We start from the raw sequence: 22,174 nt of genomic DNA on the forward strand, positions 1-22,174 counted from the left end.
ATGGCCACCAAATACAGCAGATTAAGTATTTTAAACTTTGTTGACTCTTAAAAGATTACTAAAACAACAGCATATGAACAAAAATGGTCATAAACTTTGAAGCAGAAAGAGAAAGTGGAGGCAAAACAACAGGAGATAAAGGTATCAATAAATTTTGGATTTTAGAAAGCAGATATTCAAGGGATTCCATCTTCAGCATTTATAAAGCTTAAAGCTGAGTCTCTTGCAAAATAAAAAAGCACCTAGCATAAGTGCAAGAAATAGAATTATACACACACACACACACACACAGAAACACAGAAACATGAAAGCCTCTCATCCTTACAAATTTGAAAATGGTGAAACTAAAAGATCAATTATGAAAATGGCATAATAATTCTCAATAACAACACTAAAGTTTAGAAATTATTGAAACAATCGATTGAAAGTGAAAGGATTTGTCTCCTGGAATCATGTACTTACTAGAATGATCACTGAATAGTAATATGAGAAATGTCTTAAATTTTCTTTCATGCACCCATTATCCAGAAGCTAATGAGGAATTATTTTGCAGAAAAGAAAGAATCAAGAAGTGGGAAGGTATATAACTTAGAAGTATGGCTTTCAGAATATAAGGATGGAGAGGGAATTTCCGGAATTTTTATAAAGGAAAATCTGAGACAGTTGTAGAATATGTCTAGAAAAGAAGTGAACCTGAGATTTATCAGTGCTAAGTTCACAAGGGAGCATAAAGAGGAAAGAATATGTGAGGACATGAATACTTGGATCAGATTTAATTAACATTTCTAATAAGTTCAATTTGTATAATGATTAAATGAAAAGTTAACTACATTGTGGCATATTGAGAAGCTGGAGGTTGAGAATTTATGTGTGGAGGGTGAGTATAGAAAGTTAAATTCTCCTTATTTATATTAGGTGAACAAAAGACAATATGTGAGCTGAAAAATGAATTTGTTACAGAAACTATGGAAATTAAAAAGAGGTATAAAGGAAAGTTGACAGTAGTAAATTCTAGGGTGTGGAGGGAAGAAGCAGAGCTGGCTGGGACAGGGAAATGATATTTTTTGTTACAGAACTTGTAGAGAAAATTTTAAATATTATGCACATGCAGTTTTATATAAAAGTAAAATCGAAATTCCAAAAAATAAGGAATTAAAATGAAGCTGAAGGGATAGCTGAAATTCAAATAAACGATTTTCCACAAGAACATTTGTTCCTAAATTCATTTTTTTAAATTAAAAATGAAAAGTTTTAAGTAAAATGTAGAATTCAAGATCATTCTATTTTTTTCCTATCTTCGTCTTCTTTTTTTTTTTTTTTGAGACAAAGTCTTGCTCTGTCACCCAGGCTGAAGTGCAATGGCATGATCTTGGCTCACTGCAACCTCCGCTTCCCAGGTTCAAGCGATTCTCCTGCGTCAGCCTCCTGATTACCTGGGATTACAGGTGGGTAACACCACACCCTGCTAATTTTTTTGTATTTTTAGTATAGACAGAGTTTCACGATGTTGGTCAGGCTGGTCTCGAACTCCTGACCTCGTGATCTGCCCACCTTGGCCTCCCAAAGTGCTGGGATTACAGGCATGAGTCACCGTGCCCGGCATTTTTTTCTGTCTTAATGTTAACAGATTTATTGACCCAATTTTAACAAAGAATTAAATACTTTTAAACTATCCCTGATGTTCTTCTCTCCTCTACCAGTTTTTGGTTAATATTATTACTTTAACACAATCAGGATTTATAGACTTTATATTTGGTTTTCTACCCATGTTTGAGGAATAGGTTAATTTTAGTTGAATATGTAAATTCATTACTGTGTGCTGCTTGTTCTTTTACCATGACTTTAATATTTCTGAGTTCCTTATTTTTAATCCATCTTTTTGGTTGTTTAGATTTCATCTCATAGTTTAAAATGTTTTTTTGTTTTAATTCAAAAAAAAAGACAAGCCTAAGGCATATTTCCTAAATCCTTCCTGTTTTACCTTGCTAGATTGTGTTTGCAACTGAAGCATATTTTGGTTGGATACAAAACTCTTATACATTATTTTTCGTTACTAGTTATTACTATAAAACCATGTTCTCCTGTGATCTCTGGATGCTAATTATTATCATATAGGTGCTGTCATAATTCAGATGTTTCTGTTCCTATTTTCCATTTATTTAATTTCACTATTAGAAATAATATATGCATCACATATGCTCATTTTTCTTCACCTATCTTCGTATTTTTCGTGTTGTCTCCCTTTCTTAGAAAATATGTTTTCATTATTTTTTTCCTAGCACAATGGAGAACTACTTGAACCCTTTTGTGTCCTGGAATAATTATTCTCCTGATGTATACTTGCCTTTAAAATTGCTTCTTATATTTCTCCTAATTTTTAAAATGTCAATGTCTATGCACAGATTTCATAGTGATACCATATTCTGCTAATTATAACTACAGCTAGTGCTCGACTTACGACCACGTTTGGTTTTTGACAGACCGGTCGTAACACGATTTGGTTGTAAGTTGAGTAGGCTATATGCACGCGGAGATGGTAGTGCTGCCGGAAGCTGGTCCGCACTGTCGTACGCCCAGCTGGGCAACGTTTGCGCTGCCAGCAGCAGCCGTGGCTAGCTATTGTGGTCGTAAAGTCGAATGGCCGTAAGTTGCATAGGTCGTAAGTTGATCAATACCTGTACTTGAAATGCGGTATTTGACTATATGCTGGAAAATACTGTGTGGAAACGTAGGAGAGGAATTTGCGGGGATAACAACTTCCAACTCATAGTGCAGTTTGTTGTCGCTATACTTTCTTATAAAATTGTGTGTGCCCTCTGTTCTGAAGACACATTTTCTCTGGATTTCTTCTGGATTTTTGCTGCTAGCGTGGTGTGTGAGGTTCATGAAGAAGCCCCACCAGTTAAGGAAGACTATTGTAATCTGGTGATTTTCCTTACTCATTTCATCCTTTACCTGGAAGACTTCCACTCAGTGTCTTACAGCCAGGACATTAAATTACAAATAAAATGATGTGCCTTTAGTTTCTTTCTCTTTCTGCTCCAATTACCTGTCATTGTCTACTCTGACATTCATCCTGTCCTTGGTGGCCAGAAGGATTAATCACAGACTCAGAGAATAAAGAAAAATTATAGCAGAGGGAATTTTTAAACAGAAACTACAAAGGCAGAAATGTCAGAGAACTTCAAATTTGGAGCTCTGACTGATACTTTTGCTTTCCAAGAATGATGTTCTGCTTGGTTTATATTGATTTCACAATGTATCATAAAGGTAGAATGGGACTCGGATTCACACCGAAGACCACAGGTATAAGATAGTGAAGGGAAGTTTAGAAAATCTCCTCACCAGATACTAGCAGGAAATGTATGGATGCTGTCATCACAACTAGTAAAAGTGTATCTTCCTGGATCAATGTGGATGCTATCACAATGACTTTGTACGTGGAGTTTAGTTCCCATGCTTGTTTCTGTGGTACTCAGCATGTATAGTAAAATTCTCAGGCTATTAAATGTTGATGAACATCGGGATTTTGAACACAGATAAATTTAATGGTGCTTTTTGTCCATCTTATCCAGTTAAATCAGGCCTCAGCATATCACTGTGAGATGACACTTATGGGTGTTCGCATTGAATAATATAAATATGCGACAAAAGAGCACAATTCTTAGTGTGTAGGCTTTGTTTAGATGATAGCTCTCAATCTTCCTGAAGTGGTTATTGGCTATTGTAAACTTTGTTTCCACTAACTGTATTTTATAATTAAGGTTTGGAGAAAACATTAAAAAAAATAAGCAAGAACAACATAAAAAGCAAAGATATGTTCAGCCTAATCCAACCACCATGCATCCATACATTAATTATATATATATATACATATGTATTTCTTCATATTTTTATGCATATACATATGAGATCATAATATAACTTTAAATTTTTCTTTTCTCAAATAACTATGTGTAATGTATTTATTTTAATCCAAAAAAAGTATTTTACACTATCATGTTTTAAAGCTCCTAGTAGTCTTTTATATTCTTTAATGTATTTCTCTTATCCATCACTTACATTTACTTTAGAAATGTTCTCCTTAATTGTTTTACAAACCTTTGAAATATTTTGTTTCGTCCCTTAAGTAAGTAAACTTAGAGGTGGAAATTTTAGGTTAAAGGGCATATAAATTTTTAAGACTTTTATTACATTTCATCAAATTGCCTTCTACAAAACTTGCTCTGATCTGTAATTCTAACTTATGTGAGGCTGTCGATCACCCTACACCATCTCTGGCACTAGCTTTTAATCCATAGTTATATCTTTGCCAAGTTAAAAACTAAATATGAGATAGCTTTGTTCCTTAATGTTGTATTTTCTAAATTTCTGTAAATGAGAAATTGCCATAATAAAATTAATAGCAGCTGAGTTATTTTAGTTAATGACCTGTGTAATCCTTTCACTATTTTTTCTAGTAGAATATGTATTTTAAAATACATACATGATTTTGTGTGTATCATGTAGTATCACACTTTGAAACTGACCCTCCATTATTAAATATATCTTTCATTTTATTGCTTGCTTTTTGATTTGCCCACAGAGATTTTACATTAAAAGACTTATGTTAGTTTTTATGTAATAAGTCTATCAGTATTTTATATTATAATTTCTGAATCTGTCATAATATGAACTACTTTCAGCAACTCAAAATGATAGATCTATTTAGTATTTTTATAAATTTATTTTATTACATTTGAATATTAATACATTTAATTGGATGTTAGTATTCTAACATACCTTGCCAACTGGCCCAAACACAATTTATTGAATTAATTATTTTATCCATTGCTTGAAATTCTAATTGTAGTTTATAAGTGATTATAATAAGCTTTTGGTCATTCTACCGAAATGGCGCATGCACTCATATGTTCATTGCAGCACTATTCACGATAGCAAAGACAAGGAATCAACCTAGGTGCTTATCAATGACAGATTGGAAAAAGGAAATGTGGCATACACACACCATGGAATACTATGCAGCCATGAAAAAAGAATAAAACCATGTCGTTTGCAGCAACATGGACACAGCTGAAGGTCATTATCCTAAGTGAATTAACATAGGAACCAAAAACCAAATACTGCATATTCTCACTTGTAAGTGGGAGCTAAACATTGAGTGTGTATGGGCATAAAGATAAAAACGAGAGACACTGGGGATTACTATCGGGTGGACAGGAGGAGGAGAGTGGGCTGGAAAACTATCTATCTAGTACTATGCTAAGTACCTGAGTGATGGGATTATGTATACCCCAAACCTTAGCATCATGCATCATGCATTGTACCCATGTAACAAACCTGCACGTTTGAATCCAAAGTAAAATTTGAACAAAAAAAAGAAACAAAGAAAAATACAAGCTTTTGAGTCTATTTCTCAACTGCATAGGCACTTTCACTGCTGTTTGACTTTTTCTGCACCAAATTTTGCTGATTCTTCTTTTTTATTTACAAAGTTTCGAGTTTGCTCTTTTATTTTTTATTTTTTTGCAGATAAACTAAAGAATAATTTTGTGTAGTTCCTCATATAATCCCAGTGGAATGTTAAGTAGAATCAACTTGGATAGAATCAGCATCTATACTGTATTCAATTTATGCATCTGTATTTGTCTGTTCTTACACTGGTAATAAAGACATAACTGAGACTAGGTAACTTATATTAAAAAAAGAGGCTTAATTAATTTACAGTGCAGCACGGGTGGGGAAGTCTTAGGAAACTTACAAACATGTCAGAAAAGGAAGCAAACATGTCTTTCACATGGCAGCAGGAGAGAAGAATGAGAACAGAGTGAAGGGGGAAGCCCTCTGACACCATCGATCTCGTAAGAACTTACTATTATAAGAATAGCATGGAAGAAACTCCCCAATGATTCAATTACTTCCCACCACGTCCCTCCTATAACATGTGGGGATTATAGGAACTACAGTTCAAGATGAGATTTGGGTGGGGACACAGCCAAACCATATCAATATCTAAGGTTATAATAAGGACCTGTTTTTACGTAAAATTTTTCCATTGATCAAATAATGAACTGTGGTTGTCATACAGTCATTTCTAAAAAGATCCTGTACAATTATTGTTATACTAAGCATTTTAATTTTTGTTGCTATAATGAATGGAAAATTTCCCCATTCTATTTTCATCTAATTTTCTTATAAGTACTTCATCTCTGGGCATCATTTAAAAAAATTCTTCTCTTGTTGAGTTATCTTAATTGGTTTTAATCATGTTATAGTTTATGTTTAATGTATAAATAAACATTATTGCTAATAGTAACTATTACTTATTATGCATATGTTATATGTCAAACTCTGAATTAAATATTTGGCACACATTCAATAAAAAGATGTGATAATTTATACCACTTATTATATGTATAATCTGTCTGATCACAATGTTCTAGCCAGCAAGAACTAGATCAATGTCAAACCACAATGTTTGTTCACTATTTTTATTGTTAACTTCATTGGGAATGTATCATGTTACTATTAAGATAAACATCAACTATTCCTTTGAGATAGAATGCATAATATACTATTTTTATATCAAGAATTTTTATAAGATATGTAAGTTAATATAATCAAATGTGTTTTCAGCATTTACAGCATCTCTTTAGGGATTACATTTTTCATTGTAATGCATCAGGATATTACAGTCCCATTACTATATCTTATATTAATATATCTGTATAATGAAGTTATATCAAGATTTTAAAAATATATTTTTTACCTTAAAATTACAAAATTTTAATAAGTCTTAATTCCTTGGGTAAAGAAGTTTATCTTTTTAGAACTTATTCTTTTAATAAATATACATGCATTTATTGAGTACCTGGATTACAATACAAAATAAAAACAAAATCGTTTCTCTAATGAGATTGGTTACCAAGAAATTTTACCTTCATCAAAATTAATTGCAAAGCATCATATCATTTTCTTTCAGATCATATAAATAGCAAAAAATATCTGACATAATTTATTCATAAAATCATCTGGATAGACTCATTTAGGCAGTTATATTGGTATTTTTGGATGTTTTGAATTTGTATATTGTTTCTCTGTTCAGGTACATAGTTGATTTTGTCAAATTTGGTAATTAATAGATTCATATATGTTCAGTATCTATTTACACCTATAGTTACATCACCTTTCAAGTTGGTAACATTGTGAGTTTTGTTTTTCCTGGATAATTCTATTAGTTTTTCTTAAGAATAAACATCTGTGTTCAGTTTTCAGTTTCACTATTATGCTTTGAAATTAAATTTTTGTGTGTTTTGCAGGTATTTTCTCTGTGGCTCATCTTTTCTTTTACCACTGTCTATCACAAAGCAAGTATTTTTTAAAAGTTTATTTTAAAAATTTCAGACATCATTCTTTTTGCTGTAACTAAAAAGTTATCTAAGGCTATCTATATTTTCTTCTAGAAGTTTTATAGTTTTGCATTTTAGATGACCCACTTAGAGTTAACTTTGTAAAAGGTGTAGATCTGTGTCTAGCTGGATTCGATGGATTTTTTTGTGTTTTTTGTTTTTTTAGACAGCCTCACTCTGTTGGCAGGCTGGAGTGCAGTGGCCAGATCTCGGCTCACTGCAACCTCTGCCTCCTGGGTTCAAGAGATTCTCCTGCCTCAGCTTCCCAAGTAGCTGGGACTATAGGCACCCACCACCATGCCCGGCTAATTATTGTACTTTCAGTAGAGACAGGGTTTCACCGTGTTGGGCAGAATGGTCTCAAACTCTTGACTTCATGATCCACCCACCTCAGCCTCCCAAAGTGCTGCCATTACAAGCATGAGCCACCACAGCCAGCCAATGGATTTTTTTTTTTCCTGTAAATGAGTATCCAGTTTTTCCAGCGCCGTTTATTGAAAAGACTGTGCTTTGTTCCATGAATTGCCTTTATTCATATGTGAAAGATCAATTGACTATATTTGTGTGAACCTATTTCTGGGCTCTCTTTATTGATCTATGCATTCATTCTTTAACCAATACCATGCTGTCTTGAAGTAGTATTCTAGTAAGTCCTGAAATCAGGTTGTGTGATCCTTTGAAATTCATTTTTCTATTTCAGGATTGTTTTTGCTATTCTAGATATTTTGCCTTTCAATATAAACTTTAGAATCAATTTGCCATTATCTGAAAATAACTTGCTGGTATTTTGATAGGGATTATGAGAATCTATATATCACACAGAGAATTGACATCTTAACAATACTGTCTTCTAATCTCCATTTATTTAGATAATCTTTGATTTGTTTCATGAGGTATATAATTAATAACATGTAGCATATGTTCATATTTTGCTAGATTTATATTTAAGCATGTAATTTTGGGGGTAGGGCTATTGTAACCGATATTGATTTTTAATTTCAGATTCCAATTGTTCATTGCTGGTATAGAGTAAAGCAATTTTATTTTGTACCTTATATGGTCTCCTGTGACCTTACTACACTTTATTTGCTCTAGGAGTTTCTCTCCTTTTTGGGGGATTTTATACACAATCATATTATCTGCAAATGAAAACAGTTTTATTTCTTTCTTCTCTGTATACCTTTTATTGTACTTTTTTAAAACCAGGGCTATCCAGGGCTTCTAGTAAGATATAAAATAGAATGGTAAAATAGTTTATCCATGCTTTGTTTTAAACCTTTGGGGGACACCATCCTGTTTCTCATGAATAAACATATTACCTGTAGGTTTTTGGTGTATTGTAGTAGTCCCCCCGTATCCATGGGGGGTACATTCCAAGACCTTAATGGATATCTGAAGTCATGGACATTAATGAACCCAACTTATACTATGGTTGTTCTAATACTTACATACTTACAATAATGTTTAATTTACAAATTGAGTGCCGAAGAGATTAACAATAATTAATGAAATGAAAAAATTATAATAATATACTGGAATAAAATTATGTTAATGTGGTAACATTAACTGCAGAATGCAAAACCATGGTTAAGATGAGACTACTGTATGTTCTTTATGGAGTTATATAAATTCTCCTCTACTGTATCTGGGATTGGGATTAGAATAATCCTGGTCTCATAGAATTATTAGTAATTGTAGTATCTACTTTTAGTTTTTGGAAGAAATTGTGGACAAAAGATATCTTTTCTTAATGTTATTAGTAGAATGAGTGACTCTACCATCGGGGCATGGTAGATTTTCTGTTGTTATTGTTATTTTTTATTCAATATATTTAATAGATATAAACTTATTCAGATTATGTGTTACTTCGAGTGGGCTTTGGTAATTTGTGTTTCCAAATAGTTCGTTTTATCTGAATTATCAAATGTGAGGCCATAAAGTTATTTGTAGTATTGCTTCACTGTCCTTTTAATATCATGGAATCAGTGACCCTTCTGATAATGGTAATTTGTTTCTTCTGTTTTCTTCTCAGCCTATCTAAAGATTTATTGATGTCCTTGATCTTTTATTTTCAGAGAATCAGCTTTTGGTTTCATGGATTTTTTTATTGTTTTCTTGTTTTTGACTTTATTGATTCTTAGGGTATTTTTCATTCTGCTTGCTTTAACCTGTAATTGGTCGTTTAAAAATTTTTATAATGTGAAATCTTAGGTTGCTGATTGCAGGTCATTCTTCCTTTTTAATATATGCACTTAAAGTTGTTAATTTCCCTCTGAGTACTACTTTTACTGCATCCCAAAATTTTGATACGTTGTATTATTGTTTTCATTTAAATTTAAATTTAAATTTTTTTGAAATAGCTTATTTAACCCACGTGTTATTTGGAAGTGTGTTATTTAATTTCAAAGTATTTGGGATTTTCAAGCCATCTTTCTGTTATTGATTTCTAGTTTAATTTTATTGTGGTCTGAGGATATATTTTGTATAATGTGTATTACTTTAAAACTGTCAAAAAATTTTTTTGGTAAGGGTTCCATTTGAGATTCATAGGAATGTATTTTGCCACTGTTGAGTGAATTATTCTATAAATATAAACCAGATCAAATTGTTTGATAGTGCTCTTCGTATGTATTATATTCTTATTACATTTCTTCCTGTTTGATCTATAAAGATCTATAAGTTACTAAAGAAGTCTATTGGAATCTTCAGCTACAATAGTGGGTTATTTATTTCTCTTTGCCCTTCTATCAGTTTTTGCCTCAGGTATTTTGACATTCTGTTGTTAAGTTCATAAATATTAGAAACTGTTATATCTTCTTGGATAATTGACTCCTTTATTATAAATACAGTTATAACTGGAACCTTGTACCTTTGACCTGCATCTTCCCACATCCCTACAATCTCCCTTCCACCCTACTCCTGTTTTACTGTTTGTATGTATTCATATTTTAAATATTTCACATTTGTGAGATCATAGAATATTTTTTCTTTCTGACTTATTTCACTTAGCATAATAATCTCTAGTTTTGCCCTGTTGTTTGAATGTCAGGATTGTCCCCTTTTTAAATGCTAAATAATATTCCATTATATATATATACACAAACACACATGCACTTATATATATATATTATATATGTTTATATATATATGATCTGTATGAGATATATATCTTGCATTTTCTTTATGCTTTCATCCATTGATGGACATTTTGGTTGTTTCCATATCTTGGATATTATGAATAATGCTGCAATGAATATGTAATGCAGATATCTTTATGAGGTGATTATTTTATTTCTTTTGGTTATTTACCCAAAGGAGGAATGCCAGGTCACATGGTAGTTCTATTTCTAATTTCTTTAGGAAGCTGCACCCTGTTTTTCACAGTAGCTGCTCCAATCTATGTGGCTATTAATAGTGTGGATGGATTTTCTTTTCTTCCATACCCGATATGATGAGGCTTTGTATTCCCATCCAAATCCCATCTTGAATTGTAATCCCCATAATTCCCCATGTCAAGGGAAAGACCAGGTGGTTGTAGTTGAATCATGGGGGTGGTTTCCCTCATGCTGTTCTCCTTATAGTGAGTTTGATTTTACAAGATCAGATGATTTTATAAGGGCTCGTCCCCCTTCACTCAGCACTTCTCCTTCCTGCTGCACCTTCACTTTGCACCATGATTGTAAGTTTCCTGAGGCCTCCCCCAGACATGCTGAACTGTGAATCAATTAAACCTCTTTTCTTTATAAATTACCCAGTCTCAGGCAGTTCTTTATAGCGGTATGTAAACGGACTAATACAATACTCATGCCAGCGCTTGTTAACTCTTATCTTTTTTACAAAAAACATCCCCTCAGGAATGAGATGATATTTCATTGTGGTTTTGATTTGCATTTCCCTGATGATTAGGAGTATTGAGCACTTTTTCATGTACCTATTGGCCATTTTTTATGTCTTCTTCAGAGAAATGTCTATTCAGGTCCTTTGCCTAGTTTTTATTGGGTTATTTGTGGGGGTTTTTGCTATTGAGTTGTGTAAGTTCTTTATATATTTTGGATATTAACTCCTTATCAGATATGTAGTTCACAAATATTTTCTCCCAATCCGTAGGCTGCCTTTTACTGTGCTGTGTCTTTTGCTGTGCAGAAGCTTTTAAGTTTAATGAAGTCCCACATCTTAATTTTTGCATTTTTGTCTTTGCTTTTGCTTTTTGCATGTTTTTATGTCTCTTTGCTTTAAAATTTTTTTGTATTGTTTAAAATATATACATACTCTTTTCCTCATTGATTTATAAATTATTACTCTTATTTTTGTTTTAGTTTCCATTACTTTTAATATAAAATAGTCATATACATATGTATTTCCAAAAGGATAAAGAGTAATTGATCATTTAATATCAATTTTTCATATTATACTTGTTTGTGCCAATTTTCCCTTTTTTATTATAAGAATGGGGGATTTCATAGAAGATGCTCTTCCTTTTTGACTCACATTTGGTCTCTGTCAGAAATTATTTTGATATTTATGGGTCTCATAAATTATCAGCAAGTAATAAAACATATATCCTATTTTTATAGGTTTTATTTTCCATAATCCTTTTTCCCCCAACGGAATGTCTTCCTCATTCATAATGTTTTTGTTTTCATTTAGTCCTATCAACCACTATATTTCTTCAGGTAACACTTTCAGGAAAGGAACAAGGATGGTAGATTTTCTGAATTCCTGGATAGCTATAGGTGATTTTTTTTTCTCTTTGCCTTAAAAACACTAACTTACTTGCACACACAATTTTTCCTTTAGAAATCATAGAAAATTTCCTTTTTAGACAATACATATTAGTGCATAAATTCTGTTGTTAATAATTTTTATTTTCATTATAGATAGGCAGTAATTAATATTGTGTGTGTATGAGTGAGTGAGTGTGTATGTGTGTGTGTATGTGTGTGTGTGTGTGTGTGTGTTCCTACATAAGTGCTTGGAGAAAAACAATTTGAACTTTTCAAAATGTTACCATGTGTCGGTTTCTTTTCTTTCATTTGCCTGATTCTCAGTAATTTCTGTTAATAAACACATTCTATATTCTATTCTCAGAAATGTACAGCGTTTTTTTAAAAATATTTTCTTCTATCTTTTTTACTTTTTTTCATTATCTACACATAATGACCCAGACTGGCGAACTAAAGCACTGAGGATTTCACAGCTTTTCAAGATTGATTATATTACAATGTCCTTCTATGAGAAAATGAATACTTTCAGTTAACATTTTACAGATAGATAGATACATAGATAGGAAAAGTAATACTCAGAAAGTTCAATAATTTGTGTCAAGCAGTGTCACATAGTATGGAAGGGGGAAATACTGGGGTTGTAACTCTTTAAGCATGAGGACATTTTTGTCTAATAATTCTAATTTTTGTAACTTCTAATATTCAGTTTTTCTAAAGAGAATCTCAGGAGGAAAACTCTAATTTCAAATCTGATACATCTCAGGAGGGGCACTTTGGAGAATGGCAGGTCTTAGTGAATATGTCTCACACACCACTCACAAGGGAAAGAATCATTTGTAAATTCCTCTGCATGCAGCTTTGCAGCTTGGCTCCTAAGTCAAAGTTATGCTTTTTTAGTAAGGAGTCGTTGCACTAGTAAAGCAGTCATCAGCTTATGCAAATTCCTGTGGGTACAAAAAAGAGATCTTTAAGCTGCCTATTACTTTATTATTGCTGAAAGAAAAAAAAAAGGCAAGGCATAAAGAGAAAAGGAGGCGGGAGAATTAAGGATCTAATAACAGTGAAAGCTTGCTGCCCAGGTTGTGTCTCTTGCTGTGTTTGAATGATTTTTCTTTGTCAACAGCCTTGCACTGGGCTATTTTTAGTATCTCTTTAATAATTGAGCTGTAGCAATTGTGCTCAGCAGCTGGAACAGGCAGGGAAAACAGCAACTCAAAGAAATAGTGCAGCAGGGTCATAATTTAAGTCAAGCTGCATTATGGAGCATACCTTTCTCAAAGGTAGAACGCTGAGGATAAAAAAAGAACTGAGGAAAGTGTAAGGAAATAAAGGCAAAAGGAAGTGATGGATGCTGCATTTTTTTTGTATATTTTTTAAACAAGCCTGAAAAGATGCCTCCTTGGGCAGGTTCTTTTGATGGCAAAGAAAGTGCAGAGAGAGGGCCCTACTACCTTAACTGGCAAACAGGACAGGGAAACTTGGATTGCCAGCAGAATTGATGCTTCCCTTACTCATAGGGCTGATTACTGCACACCACAAACCTCACAACATTGTAGATGACATGACGATAAAAAGTTGAAAGAGTGTACTTGAGCCACTGAACGGGAAACCAATTATGAAAAAGAAAGGAAAATCTTACATTCCACAGCATTTCCCTGTCCACATTTGGATGATATAGTTGGGTTTTGCATAGTCCAACTCTCAGATGCATCATCAAATACCCGATTTAGGTCATTAATTCCATGAGAGTGGATACATCTCACGTTGCTGAAATAGTTGGTTTTGTGTTGCTGATTCTCTTCTAGGCTGAGCCTGCTTAGCTCAAAGTGACGTAGAGGCTTGCCAAATGAAGACATGTCATAAGTGTCCGTATATTTGACCAGTGGAGACATTCAACTTGGGTAATTAGAGAAAATAAAAATAACAAATAAGATCAACAGTTAATTAAATAATCAGATCAACTAGACAGCTGCTGAATTGCTTACGTCCCCTTTAGACCAGGCAGAGATTGCTAAAGGCTGATGAGGTTGTGAATGTTGAAACTTCTCCCCACCTACATTTTCCCTCTTTACTTTTCTATAAGCTTCTGTGCACTTCACTACCTCCATTCGTTGTCCTCACTTGCCTGCCTCCTTTGCTGTATTTTCCTCTGCCCGTTTACTTTCCCTCAGCTTTCTGGCTGGGGTTTTAGACTGGAGCCCTAAGCAATAGGAGGAAGGTTTTAGGCTGAGCTGGTTTGATGTGACATTTCATCCGGTAGAGGTCAATGTGACAAAGGGAATTTCCGCAAATACCCAGGCATATACACAGCCTATTAGCCCAATGTAGGAATGGTGAATGGCTACCCATGATTGTTTACATGACAAAGAAACAATTTTCCCATAAGTCTGTGCCCTTTAATTATCAAAATGGCCATTTACTTCAAAACTAGTTGTTGGGGGAATTTTTAAATAGAAAGTCAGTATAATTTTTCTTAATTGCACATATTTCTTAAACATCAGGGTAAATGTTAATCATGTTTTATTTTAAATTTATAAAAATAAGAATAAGAAGGAAGTGGAGGGAAGGACTAGCTAAAATGTCAGTCCTGACATTGCTTTAAATACTTAATATATGCTTTTAGATCATCAGGTGATCAAAGAGGGAGAGTTTTCAGGTGAGACAAACAAAAACCAAAAGAATGCAGTTGGATCAGTGTAAAACCTGATCAGTATCAGAACTCCCTTTTTTATATGAACTCATTTTATATGAACTCATAATTGGTTTGTAATGGAGGAACAATTGGATTGGACTGCTTGGAAGAAAACATTTTCAGGAGATACAGAGAGGATCAGGGGATATTTGTAAGATTGTCTATGGACTTAGTCTTTTTTTTTCTCTCTCTCTCTCTGAGTTGTTCAACACACAAAGCATGCAGGTGCTGACTTCTTCTGGCAGGCAGGGAGAGATATCCATATATCATTACACTTGCAGGCATTTAGGAGAATACCAATTTTCAACCTCACAGACTTTCCTGAAAGTCCAATACAGCAGCCAGTTAGAGCCATAAAATTGAAAATGAGATCTGATGGGTTCCGAGGGATTAGAACATCAGAGTATAAACCTGTCCTGTGAATTGCCTAACTCTGGCCACAGAATATGGTTGCATTCTGTATTACTTTCCCAGGGCTTCTGTAACAAACCACCACAAACTTGGTAGCTTCAAACAACAGAAATTTATTCACTCACAGTTCCAGACGCCAGAAGTCCAAAATCAGTATCACTTGGCCTAAATCAAGGTGTCTGCAGGGCCAGACTCCCTCTGGAACTCTAGAAGGGAACCTGTTTCTTGTCTTTTTTTTAACTCTAATGGCTCCTGACATTTCACGGTGGGTGGCGCTTAATTCCCATCTCTTCCTCCAAGGTCACATTTTTGCTTCCTCTTCTGTCTGTCAAATCTCCCCCGCTTCTCTCTAAATAAGAATACTTATCATTGAACTTGAGGCTCAGTCACATAATGCAGGACATCTCCCATTCTCAAGATCCTTAATTTAGTTATATCTGCAAAGATTTTTGCAAACAAGGTAATTTTCACAGCTTCCAGGGATTAGGAGATGAATATATTGTGGGGACACCATTCAGCCACTGCACCCTCTTGACCCAATAAAATGATCCATTCAGACACCACTGACACCGCAGACAAGACATTTTACTTTTCTGTTGTTGTTTCTTAATTATAACAAGAATAGTTAACCTTTACAGAGGGATTGGCATTATGTACTTTTGTAAGAGAGTTTTGTATTAAACTAAAACTTGCAAAATTGCCAGTGCTTGTCAGGTTTTGGCCCACAGAAACAGCAATTTCATTTTAGTTAGTCGCTTATGTTCACTCATTTAAAATGCCTGTTTACTCCATAAGAAACTATTATTATTCCCAGCTTACAGATAAAGGAGCTGAGGTATAGAAACGTTGGGAGACTTACCCAAGGTCATACAAGAAATGCTAGTCACGTCAGTATTTACCCCAGATGGGGAAAGTCCTACACTCCTACTTTAACCTTCCTCCAACTAAGTTTTTCTTGTCTCACTACAGGAGCTCAGCCTTCAGCTGCTGTTGTGATACACGAGGCATTCCTGCGGCTCATGCAGGATGATTAACTGGAGGCCATCTTTGGTTCTTGTTAGCCATCAGATCATTTTGTAGCCTTTGTCTAATCTGTCTGCAAAGTACAGAAAGTAAAAAGAAAGAAGATGGAATGTATGAAGGAGATGAAAAAGAAAAGGACAAAAGACAAAGAAACAGAAGCTAAGACAAGTCAATTAAAAACAGAAGAAAATAGAAGGGGATATACATATTCTGAACAGTGCTCCAATCCCAAAACCCCTCTAACGATTTACTTTACTAGCTGTGTGACTGCACAGAATCCTTGCAAGCTTTAATTGCTGTCCCAGATTTATAGCTGGGAATTTATGTTAGTCAGTTGTCAACTGATTCAGCTACCAGAAACCAGATATCCAAAGTATAAAAGTGAGAAGAAAAAGGAGGAGGAAGAAAAAGGGGAGGAGGAAAAAATGGTCATTTGTTCATTATTTTTCAAATCATGAAGAAACAGACAAAATACTCAACAATCTATAAGCCTGGGCTGGACCTCTGAAAGCAAACGGCGGCATACAGTCTCTGAATTCAGAGATTAAGTAAGGGAGACAAAATCATAATCATACAGTCCATGGGTAAGAAAGGGCAGACGGTGAAAGAAGACATATACATGTATATACATACATACACACCGACATGTATATAATAAGCACATGTGTATATGTGCACATGCATGTATTTGTATGTGTATCTGTGCACATGTGTATATATACACACATATACACACACATACATATACACACGTTAAGATTTTCATAAATTATGTTAATTAAATAGGAAACGAAAAGTAAAAGAAGAACAGACTTAGGGAGGAATGTCTATTCTACACCGAACTATGTTTCACTAATCTGTAATGAAAACAGTAAATAATGCCACAGTAAGAAATATGACATCTTTCTCCTCTGATTTTTTTCATGTCTCAGGTTTTATATGGTGGCAAGAACTGGATATCAAGGATGTCTGGTCCCCTGGAAACAAATCTCTTTAAAAAGAACATCTACAAATATGTAGAGAGTAGGCTGTTCTTGGGGAAAGGAATTGGATGTCCCCAAATGTCATCTATTTTCAATGTCAACTTTTAGAAAAATTGTACCTCCACCTTACATTAAGGTACAGTGATTTTTTTCCTAAATACCTTCTGTTCAGGTAGGATACCTGCTGAAAGAAATTGTTACTTCAGTTCTTTGACATATGCTTTGCTTTTGTTCTCATGGGAACTGAATTACTCTTTATTCTTCATTGCAAGCAGCAAAATTTTAACTATGGTTCTGTCTTTTAAACTGCTTATATTTTTGTTAAATAATGACATATTTCCTACCAATTAAGGAGGAAAGTATATTAATTATAAAGAATTTACAAATCTGGACAATTAAAAAAAAATGAAATGATCTAATAATTCCAACACCCACAAATGACCACTATCAATACTTTCTATATTATTTTCAAGTCTTCTTTATATGTATGTACACATATTATATAACGTAGTAATGCTGTATATAAAGTATCAGTTTCATCTTTTTTACTTTACATCAACCGTTTCTGAGCTTAAATAGTCTTTACAATGTGATTTTAAGAATAATAAGTTTCCTCATTAATGTGCATATTAGTCAGGGTTATCCAGAGAAACAGAACTGATAGAATGTGTTGATAGATAGATAGTAGATAGATAGATAGATAGACAGATAACAGATAGACATAGATATATAGATATAGATATATAATAAGGAATTCCCTCACTTAATTATGGAGTCTGCTAAATTCAAAATCTGCAGGGTGGGTCAGTGGTTTCGGAGAGGCAGGCAGAGCCAGTGTTCCAGTCTGAAGTCCATTAACCCAAAAAAGGCCATGTTATATATGAAGTCTGAAGGTAGTCAATTCAAGAATCCTGTCTTATTTCAGGGAGGGTCAGTTTTAAAACTCTATTCAAGCCTTTAATTGATTGGATGAGATGCACTCATGTTCTGAAGGGCAATCTGCCCTATTCATGTCTACCGATTTTAATGTTAGTCTCAACCAAAAACACTCTCACAGACACACCAGGAATACTGTTGGACCAACTATCTTGATATCCCATGGCCCAGTCAAGCTGAAACATAAAATCAATTGTCAGTTATCAGAATCTGTATTCCTTAATTTATTACATCAATTTAGATGAGTGAATATTTAGGTAATTTTTAAATACATGGAAATTTATGGCAAATCACTCCCCTTCTCCCATGATATATGCTGGTATTTTATTACGCAACTCTTCCTACTAAGAAAGGGCAGAGCTTTTTAAAACACAGCAAACACATCCTGCTCCACCTGCTACCATCAGCTAATTAGAGTTGATGTGTCATTGGAAAGGGACTTTGTATTTCTTATTCCATTGTTTCTGATCTCTTGATGTGAAATCATTGTCTGTTTCTACCCCCCATTTTCCTATCATTCTGAGATGATATAGGGCATGGACCTTGACTGTACCCAGCATCCCCTAATGAGTCCTTTTGTCATTCTCTCCTAGTTTAATTGTAAGAGCTAAATTCTATCAAGATTCAATGCCTGTCTGACCATCTTTACCCTATCTCTTCCTATTTTTTCTTTGATTCTTACTTTCAATGAATACAAAAATAAATAAAAAGTAAGAATAAGGTATGGAAATGGGAGGCACTGTTGAGGCAGAGAGAGTAAGGAATGCTCAGATGTCTCAAAAAACAGCACATGTGCAGAAGACGTAGAGCTGGGCATATTATTTTTCATTATTATAGAATTATTTGGTCAAGGCAAAATAGTGGGAGATATGCCACTTTTATTTCTAACTCCTGCAATACCACCCACCCACCTCCCAAACTATTTTTTATGAAATAAAATCTAGTTATTCATCACTTGTATTTCAGATATGTCTGCAGCTGTGTTTTTATTTTTAATCTGGCTTAACTGGCCTATTTATTAGAAAACATCCTCTCTAAATTCTAGAATTAGGTTTTCTTTTAGTGTTGGTAATGTTGCCATTTATATTCATATTTTCATATATATAAAATTTGAGAAAAACTGCTTCAGAACCTGCAAACCAGACACAATTTTAACCAACAACATGTTTTAAATATGAATTTACATCACTGTCAACTTCAGCTATTACATGTACACTGCAATCCACAAAGGCTAGTGACCTAACATATTGAAGTGACTTGACAAACTTAAAGTTATTTCTTAATGCTTTATTGTAGATTTTACACTTGCAACAGTAACTAATTGCAACTAACATGAAATCTAATTAAGACTTCATTGTACCATCTGTGTTCTTTGGTTAAAGGACGTGTACTATTAAATATGTATTGAAAAGGAGGTATTGGAAGAGTTACTTAAAATTCATTTCCTTCCATTCTCAAAGACGGAATATTGGCAAAGTGTAATACTCCATTGCTGTATCTAGGGTTTAATAGCTCCTCAGAGTCATAGCTAATTTTCCTATTAGTTACAGAGTGGCAATTGCACCACCAAATTAAACCTCACAATTGCAGCAATAGGGAAGAAAGAGAAATACACACATACACATTACTGAGAAAAAGGAAAACAGCTTTAGTAATGCACACATATAACAATTTTCTGTGGATAAAGTCTTCTTGTCTCACCTCATTTAACACAAATAATAAATATTTATTTGTCATAGTGGAAAGTTTTAAGATTTCCTCTGCCTTGAAATGAACCAACCTATTAATAATTGTTATCTCTTGGTGTTACATGATGTAAAAGTTAGCAGGTAAAAGGGAAGGAAATCAAGAAAGCATGTTATTGGAATTAAATTCACACACCTGCAAAAAAAAAAAAAAATAGAAAAATTGACTACCATGATTAAACCCACATTACCACATCCTATATTTAGTTTACTTCTCTTCTGATAGTCACATTATATTTACAAAGACATTCTTGTTTTGGAGTATTTGTCAAGATGCTAAAATCACTTGCAGAGGACATTCTCACAGGCTCCTCATCTTTTTAAAAAAGCTAAAAAATAATTGACATTCCAAACCCTTTGTAGGTCTTAGACAAAAAAAATGCCCTGAGTGGCCTCCAGTTTATTTATATACCAGCAGCTGCAGTCACGTCATCAGGATGAAATAAAACCACCTCTCAGTTTCACATGCATCTGTTGCTAAAGGGAAATCAGAAACAAATGATCAGAGGCTGTGGGGTCCTAAGTGATGGTGGCACACTGAAATAATGGATCTCTGGCAATGGTGATATATTTTCAGGGAAGCTGAGCTAGTGGTATAGGCGTCAGTGGTGAATGCTTTCCTCCCTTGCTCCTGAGTTAAACTGACCTCCTTATTCATACGTGGGTGATAATCAATTTTCAGGTGTAAAACAAAAGAAAACGATGTGGGACAAAGTCTATTTTCCCTTGTTTTTTAAGCTGTGTATCCTGTTGCAGAAGACCCAGAAGCATATAACAGACTTTTAACAAATATCAGTGACCGATGGAGCAGCAGGAACTTTAGACCCTGATTCAGGACAATTGCAATCTACATTTGTAAAAGGTGGTTGTCCCAATAGAGTATTCAACAGACTCATTTATGATCATGATATTTATAATAACCATATCTAATAAACAAAGCAAGCACTGTTTTGTGGCCCTAGAGGATACTTAGGTTCCCAGATGTTGAGTGATTTGCTCAAAGTTACATAGTACATAGTTGATGCAGGGTTAGCATCCAGTTGTTAGAGCAACTCTGAAACACCTGGTCTTTCACACACCACTGAGTTTGAATCCTGACCTTGTCATCAGTTTTCTGTCTAAAACTCAAGTCTCCTTGTCCATACATGGTTTGCTATGGGAATGAAATGCCACAACTTATATCTAACAACAACAAAACAGCAGCAACAAAAACAATGTGAAGGATGTCTAGAATTATACCTGGCATGTAGCAGGTTACCTGTACAGGCCCTTTCCCACCACCTCTATGAGTGAGCATGCAAGTATACATAAAGGAAATTTATGGGTGTCAGAGACACCCGCCACAGTGAAGGTTAGGCTCTGGGTCTGGGAGCAGTCAGTCTGCCCTGTGACATAAGGTCCTCAGTGTGAGGTGCTCACCACCTTCCTGACCACCTCCTCCTCCCTCCTCTTGGGAAGCTGGAATGGAGCCGGAGAGTGAGGAGCATCAGTGGTCATTTGAAGCCATCCTCATGGGAACAAATGTGAAATATTTGATTCTGCAAAGAGCGCTTCATGCTTTTCCAGTTTATTTTTATTTTCAAATGAAGAGAGTTTTATAAATTTTTTGGCAATATGTGACTTTCAGACTTGAAGAATACTCTAAAAAGAATATCCCACAGTAGACCCCTTATGTCCAAATACACATTAAGATGCTGAATCTCCCTCATCCTTGCAAAGTAAATTCTGTGGCTAAAATGCCTGAGTTCTCTTTATCAACTGTCAGCGATAAAGAGATAAAACCACACTTGCCTAAGGCAAGAGGATTGTGTGAGGCTGCTGTGAGCCACGACAGCACCACAGCCCTCCAGCCTGGACAAAAGAGCAAGACCTTCCTTTTCGAAAAAAAAGGTATAAATGAATGGATGGATGTACTTTACTATGGTGATGATGATGTAGCAAATAAACAATGGAGCAGGAACTTCCGCTCTAAACCCCTATGCAATTATGCTTCTCACTTTGTTCTAAAATGATATCAGTTGGCATGGATTTTCTCTTAAAAAACAAAATACTCAGTTTTCTGCCTTCATCGGTGATATGGTGAGACATTAATTGCAAGGTGAGCATAGAGCCTCCTAGAGAGTGCAAATGTATTTTATCTGGTGTTACTTTCAGTAATTAAACAAAGTATTCTAAATATATTGTGGAAAAGCTAACTTAGAAATCATAAATTAGCTAACAATCTCTCCTATGAACAGAAGGAAAAACCTCA

At 34.3% G+C, this 22,174-nt stretch overlaps 1 protein-coding gene across 1 annotated transcript in view; it reads left to right on the top strand.

The window, feature by feature from the left end:
• Window positions 1-2,533: 2,533 nt before the first annotated feature.
• The window catches only part of LOC116538212, a 163,055-nt gene continuing 143,414 nt past the window's right edge, over window positions 2,534-22,174 (top strand). Inside the window, exon 1 of the mRNA XM_032260470.1 lies at window positions 2,534-2,643. Within this exon, the coding sequence (XP_032116361.1) occupies window positions 2,534-2,643 (110 nt within the window). The remainder of the gene's footprint in view (window positions 2,644-22,174) is intronic.

Source organism: Sapajus apella, unplaced genomic scaffold, assembly GCF_009761245.1.
Source record: "Sapajus apella isolate SASKATOON/1434 unplaced genomic scaffold, GSC_monkey_1.0 scaffold4, whole genome shotgun sequence".
Taxonomy (NCBI): domain Eukaryota; kingdom Metazoa; phylum Chordata; class Mammalia; order Primates; family Cebidae; genus Sapajus; species Sapajus apella.